Source organism: Lontra canadensis, unplaced genomic scaffold, assembly GCF_010015895.1.
Source record: "Lontra canadensis isolate GAN:19392208 unplaced genomic scaffold, GSC_riverotter_1.0 scaffold8, whole genome shotgun sequence".
Taxonomy (NCBI): Eukaryota; Metazoa; Chordata; class Mammalia; order Carnivora; family Mustelidae; genus Lontra; species Lontra canadensis.
In genome coordinates this window covers 15944796-15969166 of record NW_022631002.1, presented here as the reverse complement: position 1 = coordinate 15969166, position 24371 = coordinate 15944796, and the positions used below count along the sequence as shown (strand labels likewise).

Sequence of the window (24371 nt, the reverse complement as noted above, 5' to 3'; positions counted from 1 at the left end):
GGAAGCCAAGTGGAAGGGTGAGGCATTTTCAGGTTGCAAACGTTCATTAAAGAAGGGGGTGCCAGGAAGGCCCAGGAGACGTGAGATAGTGGTCCCAGGCAGCGGGGAGCGAGGCCACTTTGCTCGGCTGGCCCTGCATCTGTTTTTTATCAGCAGCGAGCCCACTTTGGGAACCAAGTGCTCATTAACAGACCGTGTGTACATGGCTTAGATAAACTCCAAGTGCGTCCTGGGCTCTGCAGCTCCCTCAGTCCCTCGCACACAGAGGCACATTATTTGACTCTGGCAGCCTGCGCTCTGCTGTGGTTTCTTACATAAGGGAGGCCGTTGTGTTTGGACTGCCGACTTACCTCAGCACTGCCATTTCACACCATCCTTTTTCTCCCGCAGTCATTGGCTGGCCTGTCTGTTTCCTGCCTCAAAGTAGAATTAATTGAGGAGGGGTGTTTTCTAGATCTTTCGGCTCTGCCATCTCCGCTCCCCCACACCCATTCATGGACGTCCAGAGGCCCTTTGCCCCAGGTGCTCCTTGAAACACTATCAAGGATGACAGTCTCGTAGGAGCTCTTGGATGTTTTGTTTGTGGAGAGCTTTCAGAGACGTTGGAATTTGGAGCTTCTCCGCTAAGTTATAAACCAGCTGCTGCCATTGCCTTTCGTTCCAAACTCATTTTTGGCACTAGCCAAAGCTCCTTACCCAGGGAGTTAGAAAACGGTCCTTCTTACACTGTCTGTGAAGAACCAATCCTTTTTTTGTTTTTTTTTCTCTCTTTTCTGTTTTTATTTTCTTATTTTCAGTCTGTTAGGAATCCCTACTTTTGTTCTCTGCTTCTCCACTGATCACATTACTTAGATGTGGCGATGCCAAATTGGTACAAAAGTTTCTAAATGCTTAGAAACTTCCGTACTTTTCTGGTGGCTAAAGAGTAACCGTTTGGGCCATGGACCATGCTTTGAGTGCCGCCAGATTAAAGGATTATACTGGGAGACTCTCTGCCTTCTTGTTGAATATGGTTTAGTTCTTGGCCGTGCAAGGACTATTACACACTTAGGTAACGCTGAATATCGGCACATGCTTCTGGCTTCCTCCTCCTCATCTCAGAATGAAACCTTATTTCCAAAGACTCTTGTGTTGTCCGAGGCTGGTGTCCATGAGACATTCTCACACTACTATATGTGTGTGTAATTATGTGTAATTACAAATGTCCATTCTCACTACACTTTCTTGAGAGCTCCTCAAGAGCAGAGATGATTGTGTCCATTTTCGTATCCACAAGCACCTAGCATAGTACCTGGCTTAGAGGGAGATGGGGTGAGAACTATTTGATAATGACTAGATAAATGATTTCACATTCTCAGTAGCATTTAAAATTTAAAAAAGATTCTTTTTAAGTAGAAAAAGAAAATGGAGAAGAAGAACAGCAGTAACAAGCCAATGCGCAGATTTAACCATTGGTGCTTTCCAGATTGTATATATTTTTTCCTGACCATTAGTGACCGCTAGCATGTGTTCAGTGTTTACATTGTGTAGGGGAATGCTAAGCTTTGCCCATGGATTATTTGGTGCAGTCTTGACAACACTGTGTGGGGTAGCTGCTTTTATCCTCATTTTACAAATGAGGAAACCTTAAGCAATTTGCCCAGGACCACACATATACAGACACATACACGTAAACACACATCTACTAAAATTTAATCATCTTATAGCATGTGCTTTTAAAATTTATATTTTTATTGTAACATATTGTAAGCATGAAGTTAAGCATGGAGAGTAATATGAAACATACCTGTGGCTATACCACCCAGCTATATCAGACTTCAGAGTTATGCTCTGTTTGCTGCAGGCTTCCCCATTCTTTAACCTCTTGACGAAGACATTACAAATCCAGTAGAAAGGTCCGTGAACCTCTTCCCATTAACATTCTCTATATACAGAGCTACATGGAATTCGCATATTCATTTAACTGCTATAAGGTATTCTATTGTATGAATAGGTAAATTTTATTTATAAATCAAATGTCTTTATATTTACTATATTTATATGTCATGTAAATATAAAATATAAAAACAAATATATATTTAAACACGTATATTATTTTAATAAACATTTGTGTTTGATAATTTATTTTATATATAATTTATACCTTCCATTTGTATACTTAATAATATAACAGCTAAGTAAATGTTTATATATTTTATATTTATACTGTTGTTATCTCCTCACAATTATACACATGCTACAGTGAAATTTTTCTGTGCATATCTTGTCTGTATTGTCTGTTTGTTTTTTTTTTTTAAAGATTTTATTTATTAGGGAGTGAGTGCACAGGGCTTTGGGGGGAAAGGGGCAAGGGAGAGGGAGAGAGAATCCTCAGGTAGATTCCCCACTGGACATGGACTGTGAGATGCAGGGCTGGATCCCAGGACTTTTAAGATTGTGATGTGAGATGAAACCAAGAGTCAGGTGCCTAACTGACTGAGCCACCCAGGTGTTCCTGCAAGTCTGTTTCTTTAAGGCATGTGCTGGAGCTAGAATGTTATTGTAAAGGTTGAAGATCTTCAATTTTAGTAGATATGATCAAATTGCTCACCAGTACTCACACTCCCATGAGTATGCATAAGCATTCCTGCTAAAACTTAATATTGTGGGGCGCCTGGATTGCTCAGTCAGTTAAGTGTCTGCCTTTGGCTCAGGTCATGGTCCTATGGTCCCACCCTGCATCGGGCTCCCTGCTCATGAAGAGTCTCTTTCTCCCTCTTCCTCTGCTGCTGTTCTCCCTGCTTGTGCCCTCTCTGTGTCTGTCAAATAAATAAATAAATAATCTTAACAACAACAACAACAACAAATATTGTGAGTTTTTTTTCTTTTTGGCCAGTTTGATTGGTAGACGCTTTCTGGTTTTAATTAGAATTTCCTTTATTACCACTGAGATTGAACCTCTTTTACATGTTTTTATTTGGTTCTTTGATTTCCTATTTTGTGAGTTGCCTCTTCGTATCTTTTTGTCCATTTTTCTATTTGGCTGTTTGTCTTTTTCTCTCTAATCTGTAGTGTTTCTTTATATATGCTGGATACGAATTGCTTTTTAATTCTGTGCATTGCAGACATTTTCTTCCAGCATGTGGTTCATCTTTTCACTTTTTAATGTTGCCTTTCATTGTACAGGAGTTCAAAATTTGAAGCAGCCTTGTTTGTTAAGCTTCATGTGCTGTTTGTGTCTTGTCTAAAATTCCTCCTTATGCTGACGTAAAAATTTTACTCACATACACTCTCCACATTTTGTTGATTCTGATAACACTTGTTATTTCACATTTAAAGTTGAAAATCAAGATGTAATTTATAAGCTTAATTGGCAGCATATTTTTCTTTCTTAGTAATATGTTAAATCATATAATTGATGGCATTTTAGATTTAATGAAAAATAGTATATTAACATAATTTTTAAACAAAATTTTGATTAAATTATATGTGTTGTTAACTTGCTTTTTCCACCCAATATATGGTAACTAGCTGGACAAGTCTATATTATCTATCATGTTATTATTATTTTTTTATTTGACAGACAGAGATTACAAGTTGGCAGAGAAGCAGGCAGAGAGAGAGAGGAGGAAGCAGGCTCCCTACCGAGCAGAGAGCCCGATTCGGGGCTCGATCCCAGGACCCTGGGATCATGACCTGAGCCAAAGGCAGAGGCTTTAACCCACTGAGCCACCCAGGTGCCCCTATCATGTTATTTTCAATGAGTGTTACACCCATTAGAGAAATGACATAATTTATTGTACTAATCCTCCATTTTGGGAGCATTTAGGTTGTTTCCAGGTTTTGTGTAACATGCTGTAACCTACTGTGACAGATATACTTACAGCTAAATCGTTGACACGTAATTATTTCCACAGTATACCTCCTAGAAGAAGAGCTGCTGAGTTATGAGATATTCATATAGGAAAGGTTTTTGACCAAGCTGCCAAATTGCCCTTTTCAAAGAGTATACCCATTTTTGCTCCCACCAGCTCTTTTTTTTCAGTGACTATTCCTCTGCATTGCCACATTTATCTGCAAAATCTGTTATCAGCAAAAATGTTTCACTTTTTTTTTTTAATTTTTTTTAATGTACACCATCTTCAGGAATTGTCTTGCCTCTGCGTGAGAGCATACATTTTAATATTGTTATTCTTCCCCAAGGGGCTTTGGAGACTTTTCCAGTGCAAAGAAATTGGATGGTTGAAGGGGAAGAAAAACAGACTTAATTCAGAAGCCTTGATTGCTACTAAACATTGCCATTCTCTGCTTAAAGGGCATAAAGTGCTGGTTGCTGATGGTTTTTAAAGAAGGGGTTAGTGTGCTTAGATTGAAAGGAAAGCTCAGTATCCCAAGAAAGTTTGCTGAGGGAAGACCGAGTTTAACACATTTCCTACCCAGTTTTCAAAGGATCTACTGAAGCCATGAAAATGGTGAGCAGGTTTGTTCCCTTGCACCTAGATTTCTGGCTCATAAAAGTCTAAAAACATCCCTAACAGAAGAAATAAATCTTATGGTTCACCCAGGAAGTGGCCGAAGCTTGGGGATTAGGAGTTGGTTCAGAGTCATTTATTAGACAAGCATAAAATAAGAAACTGTGAGTTCCATGGGGTTTGGGCCTCTGCAGAGCTGAATTTCCACACTGGCAGCTTTAAGAGTACTTGAATACTTTGTGTCTTTTTCTGAAGTTGAGTTTTTTTCTAAGTAGCCAGCAAGACATCTTTTCTTTGGGGGCATGTAAGGGTTTGGGCCTGACTTTGTTTTGTAACAGAGTGTATTTTGAATGAGAGTCAACTTTACTAATGCCCAGTGCCTGTATTAGTCATAATGTGTAAATTAGTAAATAATAAAAGGTAATTAAGATCGAATTTTTTGAGCATGTTGATAGGTAAATCTGTGAGGGCCTTTTATTTTATCTCTTTATTTCTTTTTAGAAAGATTTTATTTATTTGACAGAGAAAAGCACAAATACGGGAGCAGCAGGTAGAGGGAGAGGGAGAAGCAGGCTCCCCTCCTCGATCATGACCGAGCCCAAGGCAGAGGCTTAACCAGCTGAGCCCCCTAGGCATCCCTATGAGGTCCTTTTAAAGAGAACATCTTTGATACTAACCTGAACTCCTTGCCTGGCTTTCAGCCCTTCCCAACTTAATCTGACCCTTGGTGAAAATGTGGTTCTGCCCAAACATAAGGAAATCTGTCCAGGCGGCATGTTGATCAGGGTTGGTTGAATGGCAGAATAATCGAGAATTCCCTGAAGACCTTTCAGGAAACCTTCCACAAGAAATGTAGTTTGGGGGACCAGACAATTTCCTTTCAGTTTGTACAGGAGAGAAATGATTGGGTGTCATCCTGACAATGGGATTTTTTTACCCTTTTAAGATGGTGATGCGGGGGTGGCACGCGTGTTAGGGCATGGGCACGGAAGACACAGAACTGAATAAAAGGCATAGGAACAAAGGTAATTTAAGTTAAAAAAATTACAATTAATTGAAATTGGAGACTACTTTTTAAGTGCCTTGGAATACAAAGACCCTGTGTAGTTCGTGGTCGAACTGAATGTTACTCGTTGAAGGCCAAGGAGCAATGTGTTGGGAAGGCACCTGAATCAAGCTTGATGCTTTGAACACTGTTTCTGAGAGCATCAAAGAAAGCTATTCAGTGGGAGAGGATATGACCATGTGACCAGGATGCAGTATTGAGACCCATGGGTAGTATGATTGAAAAGCCTTTTTATCTCAGTGTGAAGAAGATGCTTATAAGGGACAGAAACCTAACCCCTGACAGGGATGTGCTGATGAAAGGTCGCTGCCAGTATCACTTTCTTGGCATGGGGAGACCAAACCAAGACAGTTGGAAGGCTTAATCTATGTGGGTCAGCAGCTACTGAGGAGACAGGAGAATCGGGAGGCTCTTTTGATTGTCGCTAGAATTGACCGACTGTGCTGCAGTGAATGAAGGGAAGAGGTTTGTATGAATTCTGAGGAGCCGTGCAGGTAAGGGAGGAGTCGAGAGTTCTCTAAGAAAAGCAGTTAGGCCAGGTCATGGATCAGGGAGGACCCACATGGACATTTAATCTGAGCAGGAGTCCAATTTTAAAAAGAAAAAAAATGTAGATATCAAAAAAGGTAATGCAAGAAAGGTCTTGTTCCTCTCGTAACTATTCTTCCAGTTAGGCCAATTGAGAGGGTTCACAGAAGGACATGGAGATTTGCTGGACAATAACAGCCCATGAAAGAGAGACTTTCATTTCCAGGATCAGCTGGGATCAAAGATGGGATGGACAGATCTTATCTGGGCTTAGAAAGAGCTGCGGCAACTCTTGAATATAAGCGAAGAGGACTTCACACCGATTTTCTTTCTGCCAGCGTGTGGGAAGACCACGGTGTCAATTAAATGTATCGACTTCATGGAATTTTAAGTATTATCCCATCTTCGAATTAAAATAAGAGCCAAAGTATAACAAAACCAACTTTTCTCTTTGCCTGAAATGAATCGTAAAAGTAGAGACTATAAGATGAAAGTTGTAACAAAAGAATTTTTGGAATAAAGAAAAATGTGTGTTTGGCACCTTTTGTCTGCAATTGCTACAACAAATATCTTGTCTTCTTTAAAAGGTACGGCCTTACCCACATATTATGGATGGGTTTCCAGACCGTGACTACAGAATGAGCAGACTCATTTTGTTGGTGGTTTTGTGCCAGAAATTGCGAAGGAAGGGAAGGAGCTGGCTAACTTCTCGTGGAACACTGAGGGGTGCTCAGCCACTTAAGCCTTCCTGGGAGCGAATGTTACGAAAGAGTGGTTTGTTGCCATTTCCTTGAGCAACTTCCATATTTCAGTACTTAACCCGTAAGCCAAGCATCTTTCCCAAGACTGCCTCATTTCCGAATTCAGATGAATAAAGAGGGTATCAGATTTGCTGCTCTGTTACTGGGCAGACAGGAGGACTTTGAGGGTCTGGTATGAAGCCACAGTACGTTAGCCTGGCTTTTTGGCTAAGAGGTCCTCGCAAGAAAGGTTCTTCATAGATGGAACACCAGCCTCTCGAGCTGGAGTTTTTTGTTACTCTTTTGTCTTTGATTCAGAAGGGCATCTAGAGGGAGAAGATCTTTAACTTTTTACCCAGTGTGCATTTTCATCTGGTTACTTTCGAGAGAATATTCTGCCCTTTTAATAAAAACAGTGAAGTGTAAGGATCTTTCTGCAGTGGGAGGAGTTAGGGTCCCGGGATCAAGTCACCCATACCTGCTTTAACCAGTACCTCGAGCAAGAATACCCAGGAGAGAAGATGTTCTCGAGCAGCGTTAATAGTGTGGGTAGCAGTCTGGTCCTCCAGCCAGTAGTTGGTCTCTTTTGAGAGGTGGGATTGTGGATTTCACTGTTCCCAGGGCTAACCCTCCCAGTGGTGTGGAATGTGCAGCCTCTTCCGGCAGATCGTTTTGGAGCAGAGGGTTGTAATTCAGATGGAGCCTAGAGATGAACGTGGTCGAGCCACTGCAATCACTCCATAGCCGTCTTGATTCTGCAGGGCCCCCTACCTGGACTCCAGTGCTGTTCACTTTGAGACGGGGTTTGGGAAGGCACCTGTTTGTTTTCTGGGTAGTAGGTTCCCTATAAATTCCAGTCAACCTTCCTTTTCCTCATTTCTTCCTTTGAGCATGTTGTGGTGAAACTCACTGGCTGGGGAGTCAGCTGAGTTGCAAGGACACATGAGAGTCACCTGGCTTTTCTGATCCTCAGTTTCGCCCATGGTGGTGGCATTTCTCATCTTAAAGCGTGGAGGCAAGGACTGCTTGGGTAGAACTTGAGGCCACTGTAGCTCATTATAGATGCTCGGAGGGTGATGGTGCCCCCCCTTCTTTTCCTTTTCTTCAAAGCCTCATGTATATCTGTATCTGAACCAGCCTCTGAGGTGTTGATCAGTGCGGGCTGCTGATCAGATATTTTGGTTTAAATGAGAAACAGTATTGAATAAAGCTAATGTCCATTGGAATAGCCACACCAGGCTTAGTCATAGAAGTTAGGACATGTATTTCGGTATGCGGTCTGCTCTGCTATTATGTACCTGTTCCTAAAAATCACCATGAAGTGTAAAAAAAAATGCAATAAAAACTATAGGGCTTACAGGAAAAGAATGAGTTAGGGGTATAACCCTCAAAAAGGTATCAGTGACAGGGGCATCTGGGTGGCTCAGTTGGTTAAGCATCTGCCTTCAGCTCATAATCTCAGGGTCCTGGGATCGAGCCCCGCATCAGCAGTTAGTCTGCTTCTCTCTCTCCCTCTGTGATCTCTCTCACTCTCTCATATAAATATATAAAATCTTTTAAAAAACGTGTCATTGACACCCATGAAAAACAGGAACCTAATAATGGTGGTAGCAGAGTTTTACCCATGTTAAATGGCTGAGGTACATAACACTATAATAAGTGTGTGTTTCCGTGAAAAGACCTGAGGTGTGCTTATGGAAGCGGGTGTCTGAAAAGTGTGAGCTTGTGAGTGTTGTTGCAAAGTGGTGCAAAAAGGGCTGTCTGAAATCAGACGGGAGTTGTGACGCCAGATGTGGAGGAGTATGGCGTATGGCATGTAGTAAACCGAGGCAGCTGGTAGATGCATATGGGCTCTGTGTATTCCTACGTGACTGGGTTCAGCTGGGGGAAGTCATCTGAGTGCATTTCGTGTTTCGAAAAGGAAAAGTCGTTCATAAGCAAACACAAAATTCACATTATGCTCACATTGTTCCCTCATGTATCAATCATGCTGGGATAGATTTATGTTTTCAAAACAAGCGCTTCGGCAGAACTGACTGTACTAATAACTTCCTGGAAAAGGTCACCTTCTAGGCAGTACCTACAAGTAGAACTGAATGAAATCAATGTAAAACATAAAGGCTAAGGGGACCATTAACATCCTTTATAAAGCAGTGATCATTTTATAAATGTAAAAATTTGCATCCTTTATTTATGGATTACTGTGTTCTGAGTGAGTGGAATTATTGTCAGACTGCGTTGAGAGAGAGAATAATAGGAGTGTAGGGGTGGGTACTACTTGGCTGTATTTTGTAGTGGTTTTGCTTGTAGATTATTTCTTTGGATCATCTGCTACCTTGTTGTTCTTCCATTAGCACAGCATGGCCACTGTCGGCACCCCTACCTCGTTATTACACGTAGGCACATGAAAAGAGAAGTCAATAAATAACATAAGGAGAGCAGTCAGTAAATGACAGCACGTGGTGCGTCTTGATTCACCCTGATCTCTTTTAAAGATCCTCTGTAAATGAAACTTATATTTTAAAAAGAAATGTGATCATAAATATATTTGATGCTAGGAGAATAGGGATAGTCCTATAATTTGTGACTTTAAAAGGTAGTGTTGGCTACAAAGATTGAGGGTCCCTAGATAAACTTTAGGTGAGGTCTGTGAAGCCCAGACATGGCATACAAATTTTTGTTGGTAAGTGCACTTTGGAAGGAAAGTGTCCTTGGCTTTCATCCCATTCCTACAGGGATCTGTGATCCTGAAATGGCCATGAAACGCTGGTTTAGAAAAGTTCATAGGATGTAGATTTTTATGGGTCATTTAGGAGAAGCTAGAGTGACCTATGGCATATGCTAGTACACTGACTTCATTAAGGGAAGGTTTTGTTCTCAAGAATTACTCCTGGGTGCCCCCATCAGTGACCGAATGGACCTGGTTTGACCACTGGGCTGATCTCATATGTCATCTTTATCCTCTTAAAGTTGCCACATCAGTAGTGAAGGACTCCTCCTCAAACAAGGGCTTAGGCTTTTCAGCTGTGTATCTCATGCTTCCTTTCACTTTATTTTTCAGATGGGAACAGCGAGAACTGCCTAATGGGCGCGTCTATTATGTTGACCATAATACCAAAACCACCACCTGGGAGCGGCCTCTTCCTCCAGGGTAAGTCTTGGGCTGGCAAGCCCTGAGACTCTAGAACTGGCACCAAGAATCACCCGCTGGCTTCTCTACCATCACTGCCATAGCCATCTCTTTAGTTCCCACTATTCTCTGCTCCCTTCCCTCTCTTTTCCCCCCTTCCATTGTTGTCTTCTACATTCTTTCCTATCTTTATTTTCCCTTTTTCCCACATTCATTGTGTAGGCCATGACTGATGGCCATGAGCTTTAGTAAATGATACTCAGAACTACTATGGCTCTTTGGTCCCGGAGGTAGGAGGGCTAGGAATCCTGCCTCTTGGGCCATTGGTATCCTGATGCCCTCAGTTATTTCACCTACGAGGTACCCTATCAGGGCCAAGTTCTCAGTCCCTTTCTGCAGAGATAGCAAAGAACGGGGACCTTTTCCCCTGGTCACTTAATTGCTTTTCCTATTCACTTAATTCTCTCATTTCTTAGGACATCCTCAGATTTACAAAGCATCTCCAGGGAAAAAGGGGCATGAGGAAGCCAAGATAGAGAGGGTGTTGGTGCATTTCATAGCATCCTGTCCCCATTCGGCCCCTGAAGGGTGCTTCTTATTCAGCTGGGCTTTGTGAGAATGCAGCTAAGTTCTCTAAAACCAGAGGATGAGTGAGGCTTCCAAGTGAGGGAAGACTATCCAAGTTCAAGGAGAAGGAGTTTGGTTCCCAGCTTGCCAGGGACAGAAAGTTCTTTCCACATGTGCCTTTTGGTCCTGAGAGCATTCAAAAGAGAACGTATTCTGCTCTCAGGAGAGAATTCCCTCCCAGTAAAGTAGTCATGAAGGGCTCCTGCAGAACATATGAACACATCCCCACCAACCTTGTAGAGGGAGAGGATGTCAGAGGTGGGGAATATTAGGAAAACCCTATACTCTGGTTCAGCCGTCAGTTATGTGCCAGGCAAATACCACCTCACCTTCTGGTCCTTCTGATTTCCATGGATGGGCTGTTTCTGGTTTCAGTTTCCCAGTAGAATACTGTGTTTTCCTTTTTTTCCCTTAACCTTCTGGAAATGAAACTATAATCTGTCATCATTGGTCCTCATTCTGTTTTCTACTTTAAGTCCAGAATATTTATTTACATATTTTTTTAATTTACATATTTAACCACAGGAAAATATTGACTTCTTAGAAAAAGATCAAACTTATTACTTTGGAAATTATTGGAAATTTTCATATTATGATGGATAGTTTCATATACACACTAAATAGAGAGAATCCCTACATACTTACCACTTGGCTTCAATAATTATTCAAATCATGGCCAGTCTTGTTTCATCTGTACTAGAGGTTGACAAGCTATGAACCTATGGACAAAATCTGACCTCTACCTGTCTTTGTTAATAAAGTTTTATTGGACAGACATACTCATTTGTTTATACGTATAATCTGTGGTTGTTTTCATACTCAATGGCAGAGTTGAGTAATTGCGACCTAGACTGTATAGCCTGCCAACCCTAAAATATTCACGTTGTGGCCCTTTAGAGAAAAAAATTTGCCAACTCCTGATCTGTAATCCTCACCCGGCCCTCTCCCCCTTTCTTAGGTCATTTTGAGGCAAACCCCAGGCATCATATAATTTTAACCATATTTTGGTATGTATTTCTAAAAAATATTCTCTTATTAAAAACAAAACCACTGTATTGTTCACAGTATTCCTTTGCTGTCATCGAATACCCTGTCAGTAGTCAAATTTCTCCAGTGTCTTGCAAGTTAATCATTGATTTTTAACAGGATACATTTCATACTTTTACTTCTTATGTTGACAGCCCATATATTTTAAAAGCAGCATTTTTTCTGAACCAATAATACATTATATGTTAATTAATTGAGTTAAAATAATTAAAAAATATAAAAGCAGCCTTAACTCTAGAAGTGTTCTGGTTGCTTCCTCTTACCCCTCTGGTCTATAAGTTATGTAGGCCTTGATCTCATGAACATTTGGATGGAATCTAAATGAAGATATTTAATGGTGTTTTCTAAGAATGGCTGAGGTGGGACACTAGAGCCAGTTTTCTTTCTTTCTTTCTTTCTTTCTTTCTTAAAAAATTTTTAAAAAGATTTTATTTATGTGACATAAAGAGCCACACACTGAGAGAGGGAACACAAGCAGGGGGAGCGAGAGAGGGAGAAGCAGGCTTCCCACTGAGCAGGGAGCCCAATGTGGGGCTCATTCTCAGGACCCTGGGATCAAGGCCTGAGCCGAAGGCAGATGGTTAACGACTGAGCCACCCAGGCACCCCTAGCCTGTTAGTTCTTATTGAGTGTTAGTCGCATACCTCTGAGCCCCTGGCAGGTACTTCTGCACTGTAACAGGGAGCCCAGAGAGAACAGAGTGCTTCAGCTCTCATTGCTCACTAATGGAAGAAGTTCCACCCCAGGGGAGTATTACCATGCACACAGCACACTTGAAACTATAGATGGAGCCATTATTTCAGCAGAGATAGTCACCCAGGAGTGAGATTGAGCCAAAGGATTCACTTTATCATGGCCACTGCCTTCTGTCAGAGCCAGGGAATGCTTGTATGAGAAATGGTAATTAAAAAAAAAAAAGACTTTATTTATTTATTTGAGAGAAAGACAGAAAGCATGCTTAAGTGCACTAGCAGGGGGAGGGGAAGAGGGAGAGTGAGAATCAGACTCCCCCCTGCGCAGGGAGCCCAGTGATGATGTGGGGCCCAGGCCTGGGATCCCGAGACCATGACCTGAGCCAAAGGCAGATGCTTAACTGACTGAGCCATCCAGGTGCCCTCAAATGGTCATTTTTTAAATCTAGGAACAAGAACTATTGGATGTAAAGAGGAAGTAAAGATGAATGCAGTCATTTGCTCTTAGGTGGTGCTCAGACCAGAGGGGAGCAGGGAGAGGGGTCTCCGTAGAGCATGGTGTAGGGGAGGCCTCTTAGAGGGAGGTGGCTCAGACTCATCTTGTAGGAAATGCTGGAGGTGGACTTCAATGACAAAAGGAAGTTGATCCAGGTTTGGGGAAGATTGTGAATGTAAAAGACGTCTGTAGGGAATGATTCATGGAACAGTTCTATTGTAGTGGAAAGTGTATGTGAAACAAAGGTGCTCAGAGTGTGTCTAGCAAGGCTCCTGGGTGCAGCAGACACGCCTGCTGGAAGTGGAGAGGGTAAAGGGCAGACTGGACCTCCCCGCGTTGCTCTATTTGTCAGTCTTTGTAAGATTTCACCCGGAATCAGGGTAAGCTTATGCTGCTTGGAAGTTTGAAATTCACCAGTGCTGAGGAATTTCAGTTAAACATGTGGATTGAACACGTGTTTATTTCTATTCCTTTCTAAAAACTCCCTAAAATGGCAATAAAAGTATGATGATAAAGGAATGGAAGAGGAGAAGCAGCATATGGGAGATGGTAATCAAAGTTTAGTTGCTGATAGATAAATGGCAGAGCTGAGAAAGCTGAAACCCAAGTTTGCAGTGTGGGTATCCCCCAGGAAGCCAGCCAGTTTGCAGCTAGAAGCCCTGGAAAGCCTCAACAGTCAGACATTTGGGTGGTGTGTGTGTGTGTGTGTGTGTGTGTGCGCGCGTGCGCACGCACGCATGTGTAACGAGACTTAAAAACCCTGAAGTTAAGTCAAAAATATGTGCAGGGAGCAGTTAGACTTTCTCAAGTTGTCACCCATCACTTGCATCCTGTTGTCCCATGCATGTGTGCACATGTGTATGCCTCTCACACACATGCGCACACGCAGCCATCCTGTGGGATACAGCTGTAGCGGAAGGCAGAGATGAACTCAGACAAAAAGGGATTAAGTGAGGATACTGTCCCCAAGTTAAAGATTGGAGTTTTTTGCTGGCTAAAGTGACCAGTCTAAGGGAAGAAAACTATAGATTGTGCTGTTCGGGGGTCTTTTAGTCAAAGAGCGGGGTAAAGCCACTGGTCAGCCTGCCACACCCTGGATACCCAGAGCATCCATTCAGCATTTTAGTGACTCACTTTTCAGTGTGAAAGAATAGCATGGAACCAGCAGACAAAGAAAGTGGGCCTTGGTAAAAACAATGTGGAAAATAGAACCAAATTATAATTCATATCCTCAACAGTTTGGGAGGAAATATGGCATCTCTGCAAGAACAGGAGACTGTAAAAGGGACCATGCAGGAAACAAGACCTTTTATTTTTATTTTTTTTAAAAAGATTTTATTTATTTATTTGTCAGAGAGAGAGAGAGAGCCCAAGCAAGGGTAGCGGCAGGCAGAGGAAGAAGCATGCTCCTCACTGAGCAGGGAGCCCGATGTGGGGCTCAATCCCAGAACCCTGGGATCATGACCTGAGCTGAAGGCAGGCACTTAACCATTGGAGTCACCCAGGTGTCCCAAGAAGACCTTTTAAAAATTAATAAATTGTTGACTGTTGAACAGCTTAGGGACTAGGACAGTTGACACCCTGCACAGTTGAAAATATGGATATAACTTTGACTCCCCCAAGACTTAACTATTAATAGCTTACTGTTGACCAAAAGCCTTACAATGATTAACAAATATTTTGTATGTTATATGTATTATATGCTATAATCTTACAATAAAGTAAGGTAGGGAAAAGAAAATGTTAAGAAAATCATAAGGAAGAAAAATGCATTTCTAGTACTATAGTGTATTTATTGAAAAAAATCCATGTGTAAGCAGACCCCCACAGTTCAAACCCTTGCTAATCAAGGGTCAACTACATATAACAGCAGAAATAAAAATTACAGGATTGAAAGATAATGTTGGAGATAAGAAAATTAGAGGATGAGTCTAGGAGCTTCAACATCATTCATGAATAGTTCTAGCAAGAACTAGAAATAGAGGATAGGAAATTATCAAAGAAAGAATGAAAGGGATTTTGCTGGAATTGAGAGGTAAGGTATTCAAACTGAAAGGGCCTACCAAATGCCCAACCCAGAGAATGGGAAAAGAAGTGACCCTAGAATTTCATTCTAGTGAAATTTTGGGATGGCAAGAGAACATCTCAGAAGGCCCCAGAAGGTGAAAGTAGGGTACATATTAAAGACCAGGAATCAAGGATACCATCTCTCGTCTCAACAGCCAGCTATGGAACTGGATCCTTAAAATTCTGATAGAAAATTATTTCCTGCCTGGAAATCAATTCCTAGTCATCTTAACAGCCCTGAGGGTTGAAATTAAGGTATCTTTAGTGTTTCAAATGGTTCATTTTGGTGCATTCTTTCTCAGAAGCTACTAGATGGTTTGTTCCACCAGACAAGAGGAAACCAAGAAAGAAGTCATGAGATGCAGGACACAGGGGACTCCATTCAGGGGCCAAAGATGTTCCCATAAGGAAGGTGAGGGAAGCTGACTCAGGTCAGTGACGTAGAGCTGGCCTGGAGGACAGGTGTCCGCGTAGGATGAAGTGGGCCTGGAGAAACGTGGTGAGGCACATCTAACTGACACCGAGAGGCCACCTGCGCTATGAGAATCTGGGGGTGCAGTAGTGATAGGTTCTTGCAAATCAAGCAGAATGAAATGCATAGTTCTTTAACTTCAGAAAAAAAGAAAAAGTTGTACAAGTAAGGAAATACATTTCTAGTATTCTACAAAGTCATAATACAAACTCTGACTATTCATTTACAATGATTTTCTAAATTGGAAGGCTGGGGGAGGAGAGGGCACTGTGTGTCTTGTGGGGTGGGATAGAATAACTCAGTGCTCAGCTCCAATGGCGGAAGGTTCACAGGTAATGTCTAATATGACAGAAATCAAGACATAATAGAAGAAGCATGTTATTCAGCAATATGGCTGTAAATAGAAGAAACAATTGAGAATGGAAATTTGTTGCTTCTCAGGAGCAGGAATCGGCAATGGGGAGAGGTAGGGAAGGAGATGCTGTTTTTTATTGTACCTCCTATAGAACTATTTGTATTTGTTAACTCTTGATACTTGATTCCTTTGATGAAAAAAGAAAAAGAAAAGTCACTAGTTGAGAGGATTTATGAGAAGGGTGGGAAGGTTCCAGTTTGTTGTGAACCTTGAATACTAATTTGAGGTTTTGACTCAAGGGTGATGAGGAGTCACTTGAAGTTTTTGAGCAGGAGCATTGCACACAAGCAGGGGGTGAGGGGGGTGGTGCAGTCTGGTGTGATTATCCCGATGACAGTTTATAGGCTGGCTCAGAGTGGGGAGATTTGTTTGGGGATAGTTGGACATAGAAATGGAAAGTCAAGGGAGGGTGATAACACCAGAAGTGTTGAATAGTTTACTGACATCAGCAGGAAGGGAAGAGCCAGGAGTGATGGGGTAGCTTCACCCCTGGGAAGGGGACTGGCAGGAGGAACACTGGGGAAGACTCAGGTTTGGGAAGAGGCTTGTGGCATTTAGCTGAGTCCAAAGTGACAGTAGGTCATGAAGTCAGTGCAGTCTAGCAGGCCGAATTCTGATGCAGTGTGGGCACTGGCCATCAGGACTGGGAACTCCTTGAAGAGAAGCCATTTTTAGAGAGGCTTTGAGTTAAAAGAATCACTGAAGAGGTGACCAAAAAAAGTCAGTTAGGAAGCTAACTGAAAACTGAGGAAGCAGACCAAAGCGTGGTAGGCACATGAGTAAGATAAGGATTCAGAGAAGATGAAATGAGAAGGTAGTTAGGGAACAAAGACTTTCCAACACATACAGTGTAATCCCTATTGGTTCCCTTTGTATTGCGTTAGTGCTGTTTTCTTCAATTGTATCTCTTTCTTATCTTTTTAAGCCCCTTTGTCCCTCTCCCCCTTTCCAATTTATAATGCAAACATCAGGCATATTGGAGAGAGTAGTACAATGAATCCCTTGTAACCGCCACCTGGTTCTGACAATAACATTTTGTTTCATGTGACCTCCTACTTCTCAGGGGAGGCGACTGATGAATTTTAAAGCAAATCCCAGATGTCATATTCTTTGAACCATAAATACATCACATACATCTCTAACAGATAAGGGTTAAAAAAAAAAAAAGACAAAACTAGGGGTGCCTCACTGGTTCAGTCGGTAGAGCATGCAGCTCTTAATCTCGGGGTCATGAGTTTGAGCCCCACGTTGGGCATAGAGATTACTTTAAAAACAAAAACGAAACTGAAATACCATTATCCCACCCAACAAAATTAACAGTATTTCCTTACTTCATGTCATTATACCCAATCCGTGTTCTATTTTCCCCAGTTGTCTTAAAACTGTTTTTACAGTGTGATTTGAGTCCAGTTCAAACTCAAGACCATCATGTTGCTTTTGACTGATATGTCTCTTAAGTCTCTCAATCTATAAGTCTCCCACCCTTTCTTATTTTATTCTATTTATTTCTTGAAGATCCATGGCATTTGCTCCGTAGAATTTCTTATATTCTGAATGTGACTGGTGTGACCTTGAGGTGTTGGGTAACATGCTCCTCTATCCCTTGTCTTCCCTGTAAACTGGTAGGTAGATATGAAGGCTTGATTAGATTCAAATTCACTGTTTAAAATTGAATTATGATTTACATACAGTAAGATATACAGATCTCAGGAACGTAACTGGCTGAGTTTTGACAAATGCATACATTCGTGTAATCTACACTCCAGCAAAATGTTAAAGCATTCCCATCATTCCACAAAGTTCCCTCTCTTACTTTCTCTTGATCACTTCTTCCCTCAGTGTGTGCAAATCAAGTTATACTTACGAACCACAGATGAAGATTTTGACCATCTGTTCTAGCCTTGCCTTGCCCGTGGGTATTTTAGGTGTTTTAGTACTTTGGTAAGGTTGCTTTCTCACTAAAAATAATGTAGAGAATACTGCCATTGTTCATACCAACTCTTCTTCTCATGACGATGCAGCATGTTTGCACTGGCACTTTATATCAGGATGATTTCTGTTGCAAGGAACAAAAATTGGGATCCAAGTTGGCTTAAATAATGAAGAGAATTCACTGGCTAATGTAACTGAAAATTCTAGATCAAGTGAACCCTGATCTGGTGACTCAGCAATTTCACCAAGGGGCTGGCTTTTTTGTTTTGTTTTGTTTTGTTTTTGTACTCTGCCATCTATTGGGTCAACCTCATATTGTGTTTACGTCGAAAATGGCAGCCAGTGGCTCCTCAGACTGCATACTTTCTCAGTCCTATCTGGCAAGGAAGAGAGACTACATTTTTCTGAGAATTCCTAGCAAAAGTCTTGAGATTTGCCTTGATTAAGCTCAGCATAGGTCACATGCCCACTCCTGACCCGGTCAGCTGTTCACTTTGCACTTGGGAGGAAAGTCACCTTCCCCAGAAAAACACAATCTCCTAAATGGAAATCAGGAGCTAACAGTGAGGAGGGATTGGTGGCTGCAGAGGCGGCCACAAATGACGGCTTTCATCCCGTAAGCCCCAGAAGCCTCCGTGACCGGGGCTTGCTTGCCCAGGCTCCCGGGCCAGACACCAGGCTAAACCCTCCCTCAGTCCCTCCTTGCCGGCCATCCTGGGATGTCTCTGGAATTTGAGGGTCGGGGTGGGTGGTCCCTGTGTTCATTCTGAGCTTAATGTTTCCAGCTGGGAAAAGCGCACAGACCCCCGAGGCAGGTTTTACTATGTGGATCACAACACTCGGACCACCACCTGGCAGCGCCCGACAGCCGAGTACGTGCGGAACTACGAGCAGTGGCAGTCCCAGCGCAATCAGCTCCAGGGCGCCATGCAGCACTTCAGCCAAAGATTCCTCTACCAGGTGAGAGGGCGGGGGCTCGCCATACGGGTGTGGAGCCTCCCGGCACCCGAGAATGTGCCACCTCACGCAGCAGCCGTTGATCTGTTTGGTGAGCGGGGAAAACCATGGCTGGGAACATCCGTGCTCTGGAGATTTTACGCATCACCGTGAAATTCCTCAAATTCCATTATTTCTAATTTAGTAACTCAATGTCTAGCCTCTGTGTTTAAGGATTCGAGATACCGTCTTTCTTCCAAGACCGGATTTCTTTTCTGGTCCCTCCTTCTAAGCCCATTTATTCTAATTTGAAACCTGAAGGTCAGCTGTGACCTCTCCCATACCCCTACTTTTCAGAACAAAACAGCCACCCAAATCCTTTTCGTAGCTGCTACTGTTTTTCTTTAGATCTTTCTTATTTGACAGATTCTCAAGGATAGAGGACCTTTAAAATTGATCTGAATCAGGGCTTGGCAAACTATGGCCCATGGGCCAAACTGGCCCACATTTTGTTTTGTAAATAAAGTTTTATTGGCACAGAAGCACTCCCAGTAGTTTAGATATTGACTCTGGCTGCTTTTATGTTGTAACAACAGAGTTGGGTAGTTACAGCAGAGACCATTTAGTCTATAAAGCCTAAAATATTTACTGTCTGGCCCATAGAAGAAAAAATTTACTGACCCTTGCTCTGGTTCAACTTCCTTCTATCTGATTCCTGATTTTTCTCCGTCCCACCCAACTGAACAGTTAGGGCAGCCTCTGAATTGTTCTGTGTGTTGGCTTTGCTCTCTTCTCTGATCGGTACTGCCTGTTCCCAGCAGAGTAGTCTTCAAAAGTCATTGTTGCTTGACCACTTTTTAAAAGTCACTGTGAAGGGTTTGAGAAGAGGGGCTTTTTCTCAGCATTTATCACTGCCATTTTAATCACTGACTGGAAGCTTTCTGTAGTCATTATCTACAGAACAGCATTAGATTTCCTACTCTAGAATTCAGAGTGCTGTGGTTCCAAATAAACTAATGGCCTCTTGTACTGTGTCCCTTCAGAAACCCTCCCAGCCTCACCTTCCGTCCCATTAGAGCCTCTACCAGTGACGTGGTGGCTGAGGGAAACTGAGCCACACAGCCTCTTTGGTAGGAACAGGGGAATTCCCAAACTGGAACTCTGTGTATTCTCACGACACCTTGAACATGAAGCTTGGGATCTGCACTAGAATTCCTATAGAAGGTAGTGACTTAGAGGCTAGAAACTTTTTGACCTGATCCACAACATCGAATCACCTTGTTTAGTCAACATTGTTTCTATTTGACATAAACTCTAAGCCCACAACAATACCTTTTTAAATTAGAAACTTGCCTAGTTAGATGCTCAGAAAATCTTTAATTCCGTTTAACCAAGTAGCATTCCTTATCAGGTTTGTCTTTGTTTGCAGCTTCTAACCCAAAGCAGGAGCTACACCAGCAACCACAAGGGATCTATCTCCCTGGGCTGGCCTGCCTTCTCTTCCATCTGTGGGGGCTCATGCTCATCGTATAGCAAGTAAACCGATGAGGAACCTCAGTTTCCCTAGTATGGATATACAGAAAGCACAGTTTGTCACATCATGTTGTGTCAAGATGAGCTGTAATGCCTGGCTCTGATCCGTGCCCTCGGGGTTCTTAGGCACGGACTTGCACTCCACAGCCCTTTTCGCACTTGCCTGGCATCCCCTTTGGGCACGTTACATAACTGGGTGGGATCAGTCATTCTCTGCCTTTCAAAAACCATTCCTCCAGAGCAAGGGCCCAAAGGCTTTACCTGCTCTTTTCTTGGGTGGTTGTAGCTGAAAAACTAGAAAGTTCTGGGTGTCTCTATCCTTTGACTTAGAGATAAGGACACGTTCTAGAAGTCTCACAGTCATTTTGTTTCCTTGCTTACTCAGCTTCTCTAATTTAAAAAAAAAAAAATCTCTTAAAGGAATCTTGTTTTTCTCCACAATGCACCAAGTATGTTCTGCTAATTGACTGAGATGTTTGGTGTGTGAAAGGGCAGGTTCTCGGGGTCGCATTCACTTGGTCTTTTGGAACATCCATTTCATTCATTCCTCTGGCCTGCCTCTGTCACTCTAGCAGTGTCATTCTGGGCACACAGAGGTAGAACTTCACCTTGGAGTGTCCCCTTGAAGGAAAAATTTTTTTTTTTTTTAAGTACTCTAACCTGGTTTTCTCAGCTTGGCTGGGGATTCAGGAGGGTTCTGGATGGAGGTGATTGTTCCTTTTTCTCTGTGAAACAAGATTCATATTGAAAAACGTGTTAGGAATCATTTTTGGGTCAGCTTTCAATGTGTCTCTGTTGACTTCCCTCTCCCCTGGATTTGCTTTGCCCCCCATTTGCTGTGGTGCCATGTCCTGGTTACAAGTAAGAAGCCTCGCTTTCATACAGTTATTTTGGGGTTTGGCCTCGGCCCAGGGTTTGACTCGGAAGACTTAAGAGCTGATACTGTACCAGTGGTTTCCCCTCCTCCTTCTCCTGCTGGGCTGAAACCAAGACTTCGTTCTTCTTCACTTGCTCTAGAGAGAACATGAAGAGCAGTTCAAGATGGAAGCCAGGGGAACCCCACAGCGCAGTCTCCCACAGTTCCTTCCTGCCCTCGGCTTCAACACATGTTTTTTGATTTCTTTTATTGTTCCCTCATTTCTGATATGCTTCTGTTTCTCGATACCCCGGCATGCCTTCGTTTCTTGTGAGCATCACACACATACTTGCATTTTGCTCTCACAGTTTCACGGTGCCTGCTCTTTTGTGATCCTGCTGTGGACCTGTGGGGCTGCCCCCCCATTCACGTGCATTGTGCCTACTGCTTTCTGAGAGGCTCCCGTAACCCCCACTTTGGTCCTCCTTTAAGAAGTAGAGGAAGGGGTGCCTGGGTGGCTCAGTGGGTTAAAGCCTCTGCTTTCAGCTTGGGTCATGATCCCAGGGTCCTGGGATCAAGGCCCGCATCGGGCTCTCTGCTCAGCGGGGAGCCTGCTTCCCCCTCTCTCTCTTCCTGACTCTCTGCCTACTTGTGATCTCTGTCTGTCAAATAAATAAAAAAAATCTTAAAAAAAAAAAAAAAAAAAAAAAAGAACTAGAGGAGGTAGCCAGTGTCCCCAGGACTGAACATGATCATTCTGTGGCTCCCGATGTGTGCTTGCCAAATTGCGTTCTCCAGAAACAGACAACTCTCGTTTCTTACTCTGCGGAGAGCCCCTTGGATTGAACTCTCAAACACCTGGGTTTTGTTCTGCACCCACGGGGTGGATCCTGAAAAAAAGGAGCCTGCCTTCCATACAGTAACCTTTATGCCCTTCCCAGAGCCTTTCTTGCCCTCGGCTGTGTTTGCTAGACATTCTTTATTTCTGAGTTTGTATCTTAAAATATTACTGGAACTTAGTGCTTAGTCCCTCAGGGAACTGAACTCAACGTGAGCTGTCTGGCTCACGGCCTGCACCTCAGATGTCCCAACCACGGGACATTTACCAGGAAAATGATTCGATAGTGTTGCTTTCTATTGCTACTGGTAAAGGAAACTGTCTTGTCGCTTAGAGTCACCTGCATATCCCAGGATCTTTCTTCTGATACCTTCTGTAATCCCTCCATTCCCCCTTCTCTGTGCTTCTCTGGCTGTGCTCCAAGCAATACTTATGATCTCTCATTTTAGGGGAAATGTGGGAGAAGAGAAGGGGCAGTTGGTTGACTTAGTGGAGATGTGGGGTTTTGGTTTTCAGACCATGATGTGTAGCTCTTATTTTTTTGTTTCTCTTCAGCTTCTTTCTCTCCACTTCCTTTTCTTATTTTTCAGGTTGTACTGTGTACATTAGGGAAGAAATGTCTAGAGTAGTTGTGTTATGCTTTAACTGCAAGCAGTCAGACTGTTGTGAGTGTCCACTTTCATTGACTTTTCATGTGTTGTTCATGCTCTCAATCTCTGGTCACTTTCCCTTTTCTCTTGCTTCCTCTTCTGTTCCCCTTTTCGCAGGTTTTGAGGGGGGTGTGGATCTGATAGGATGAGAATAGGACAATGTTAGGGGAGCTTGGGTGGATCAGTGGGTTAAAGCCTTTGCCATCGGCTCAGGTCATGATCCCAGGGTCCTGGGATCGAGCCCCACATCGGGCTCTCTGCTCGTCAGGGAGCCTACTTCCTCCTCTCTCTCTGCCTGCCTCTCTGCCTACTTGTGATCTCTGTGTGTCAAATAAGTAAATAAAAATCTTAAAAAAAAAAAAAAAGAGAATAGGACAATGCTAAGAAAAAAAAAAAAAGAACAACAGTACACGAAAGAGAACCAACATCATATGAAGATATAAAAAAGGCAAGGATCAAGAAAAAGGTTGGATTACCCGGGTGGCTCAGTCAGTTAAGTGTCCGACTCGATCTTAGCTCAGGTCTTGATCTCAGGGTTAGGAGTTCAAGCCCCTCATTGGGTTCCATGCTGTGTGTGGAGCCTACTTTAAAAAAAGAGAGAGAGAGAAAGAGAAAGAAAGGAAAGAAAAGAAAGAGACAAGAGTTGGTTTTTTTTTTTTTTTAATTTCCTCCCTATGCTTTGTGTACAAGTCATGGTTGATTTTGATGAATAATAGAAATCCACTTGGTTAAACTTAAGCAGAAAAGGAATTTACCAAATGGGAATGGTGGGTAGTTCATAGAATGAACAGGACGACGAGGAACCAAGCTCTGGCAGAAACCAGGGTAGGCTAGGCAGAGGAATAGTTTGTGTAGGGCGGTGCCTGCTGTGCTGCCATTGAACACCCGTTGCTCCCGTGGACAGTGGGCTCCACTGCAACAGTGAGTCATTGCCCCAACCTCATGCTTTCCTGCCGGTCCCCGGAAGTTCAGAGTGGGAGCATCTGATCAGCTGTTCTTTAAGTCATGTGCCTGCACTGTAGGTGCTGTGGTGTTGGAAAAGGAAATGTTTGCTAGCCAATAAATATTTTTTGGTTTCTAGTACAATGCGGGTCAGCAAGGCTGTTAGTAAAGATGGTTTGGTCTGTTGATCTGTCGAGTTACGCAGAAGATGACTGTCAGTCCCCTGAAGCCCAGTTGGTACCAGTTGGGAGTTGATTTCCCACTGGAGCCCGTGACTGCTTTATGGATTATCCACTCATTCCAAAAAAAAAAAAAAAAAGATTTGAAGCAGCAGTTTTGCTCTGAATGCTTCTTTTATGTTTTTAAAATGATCTTTTTTGTATTTCTTCCCTTTTGCTACAGCTCATTACCCAGTGAGTTCTATTCGGCTTCATTATCTGAAATGCACACGTATTTCACAAGTTAGCTCCTTTCCTTCTGTTACCGAATGCTTTTATAGCTACTGCTCTTCTGTGTTAACAAGGTTGGAGGAACATAGGTTTTATGAGCTGCTTCAACACCCCCCCCCACCCCCGCACTCTCACCAGAATGGCTTCTGGGAGATGTCACATTTGGGAGCTCTTTTCCAGTAGCCACCAGACAAATCTGAATTGGGATGGAAGTTTGAGCACGTCCTCCAGGACGATGGTAACCAGGGCCCTAAATTGAGCACAGCCCAGCTTCCCACACCTTTGTGCAGTTTCATTCTGCTGGGCAGGAGACCCTTTGCTGAAAGGGGGCTCTGTTCCATCAAGGAACCTATGGTTTCAAGACTTAAACATCTTTGTTGGAACTTGCTTTGGAAGAATTGCCTGTGCTGCCACCTTGGAAAGAAAGTTTCTCTGTCCTTTCAGCTGGGGGTGGAGGGCCGCCTGTGAAGGGGTGGGCTGGGGTCGGCGGTGGGGGGTGTGCAT

The 24371-nt window shown here is 42.9% G+C and overlaps 1 protein-coding gene across 2 annotated transcripts in view; it reads left to right on the top strand.

The window, feature by feature from the left end:
• The window catches only part of WWP2 (WW domain containing E3 ubiquitin protein ligase 2), a 151955-nt gene that overhangs the window by 113897 nt on the left and 13687 nt on the right, over positions 1–24371 (top strand). For both annotated transcript variants that reach the window (XM_032854054.1, XM_032854055.1), the window contains 2 exons: positions 9847–9936; positions 18449–18623. In XM_032854054.1, coding sequence (XP_032709945.1) covers positions 9847–9936; positions 18449–18623 — 265 coding nt within the window. The remainder of the gene's footprint in view (positions 1–9846; positions 9937–18448; positions 18624–24371) is intronic.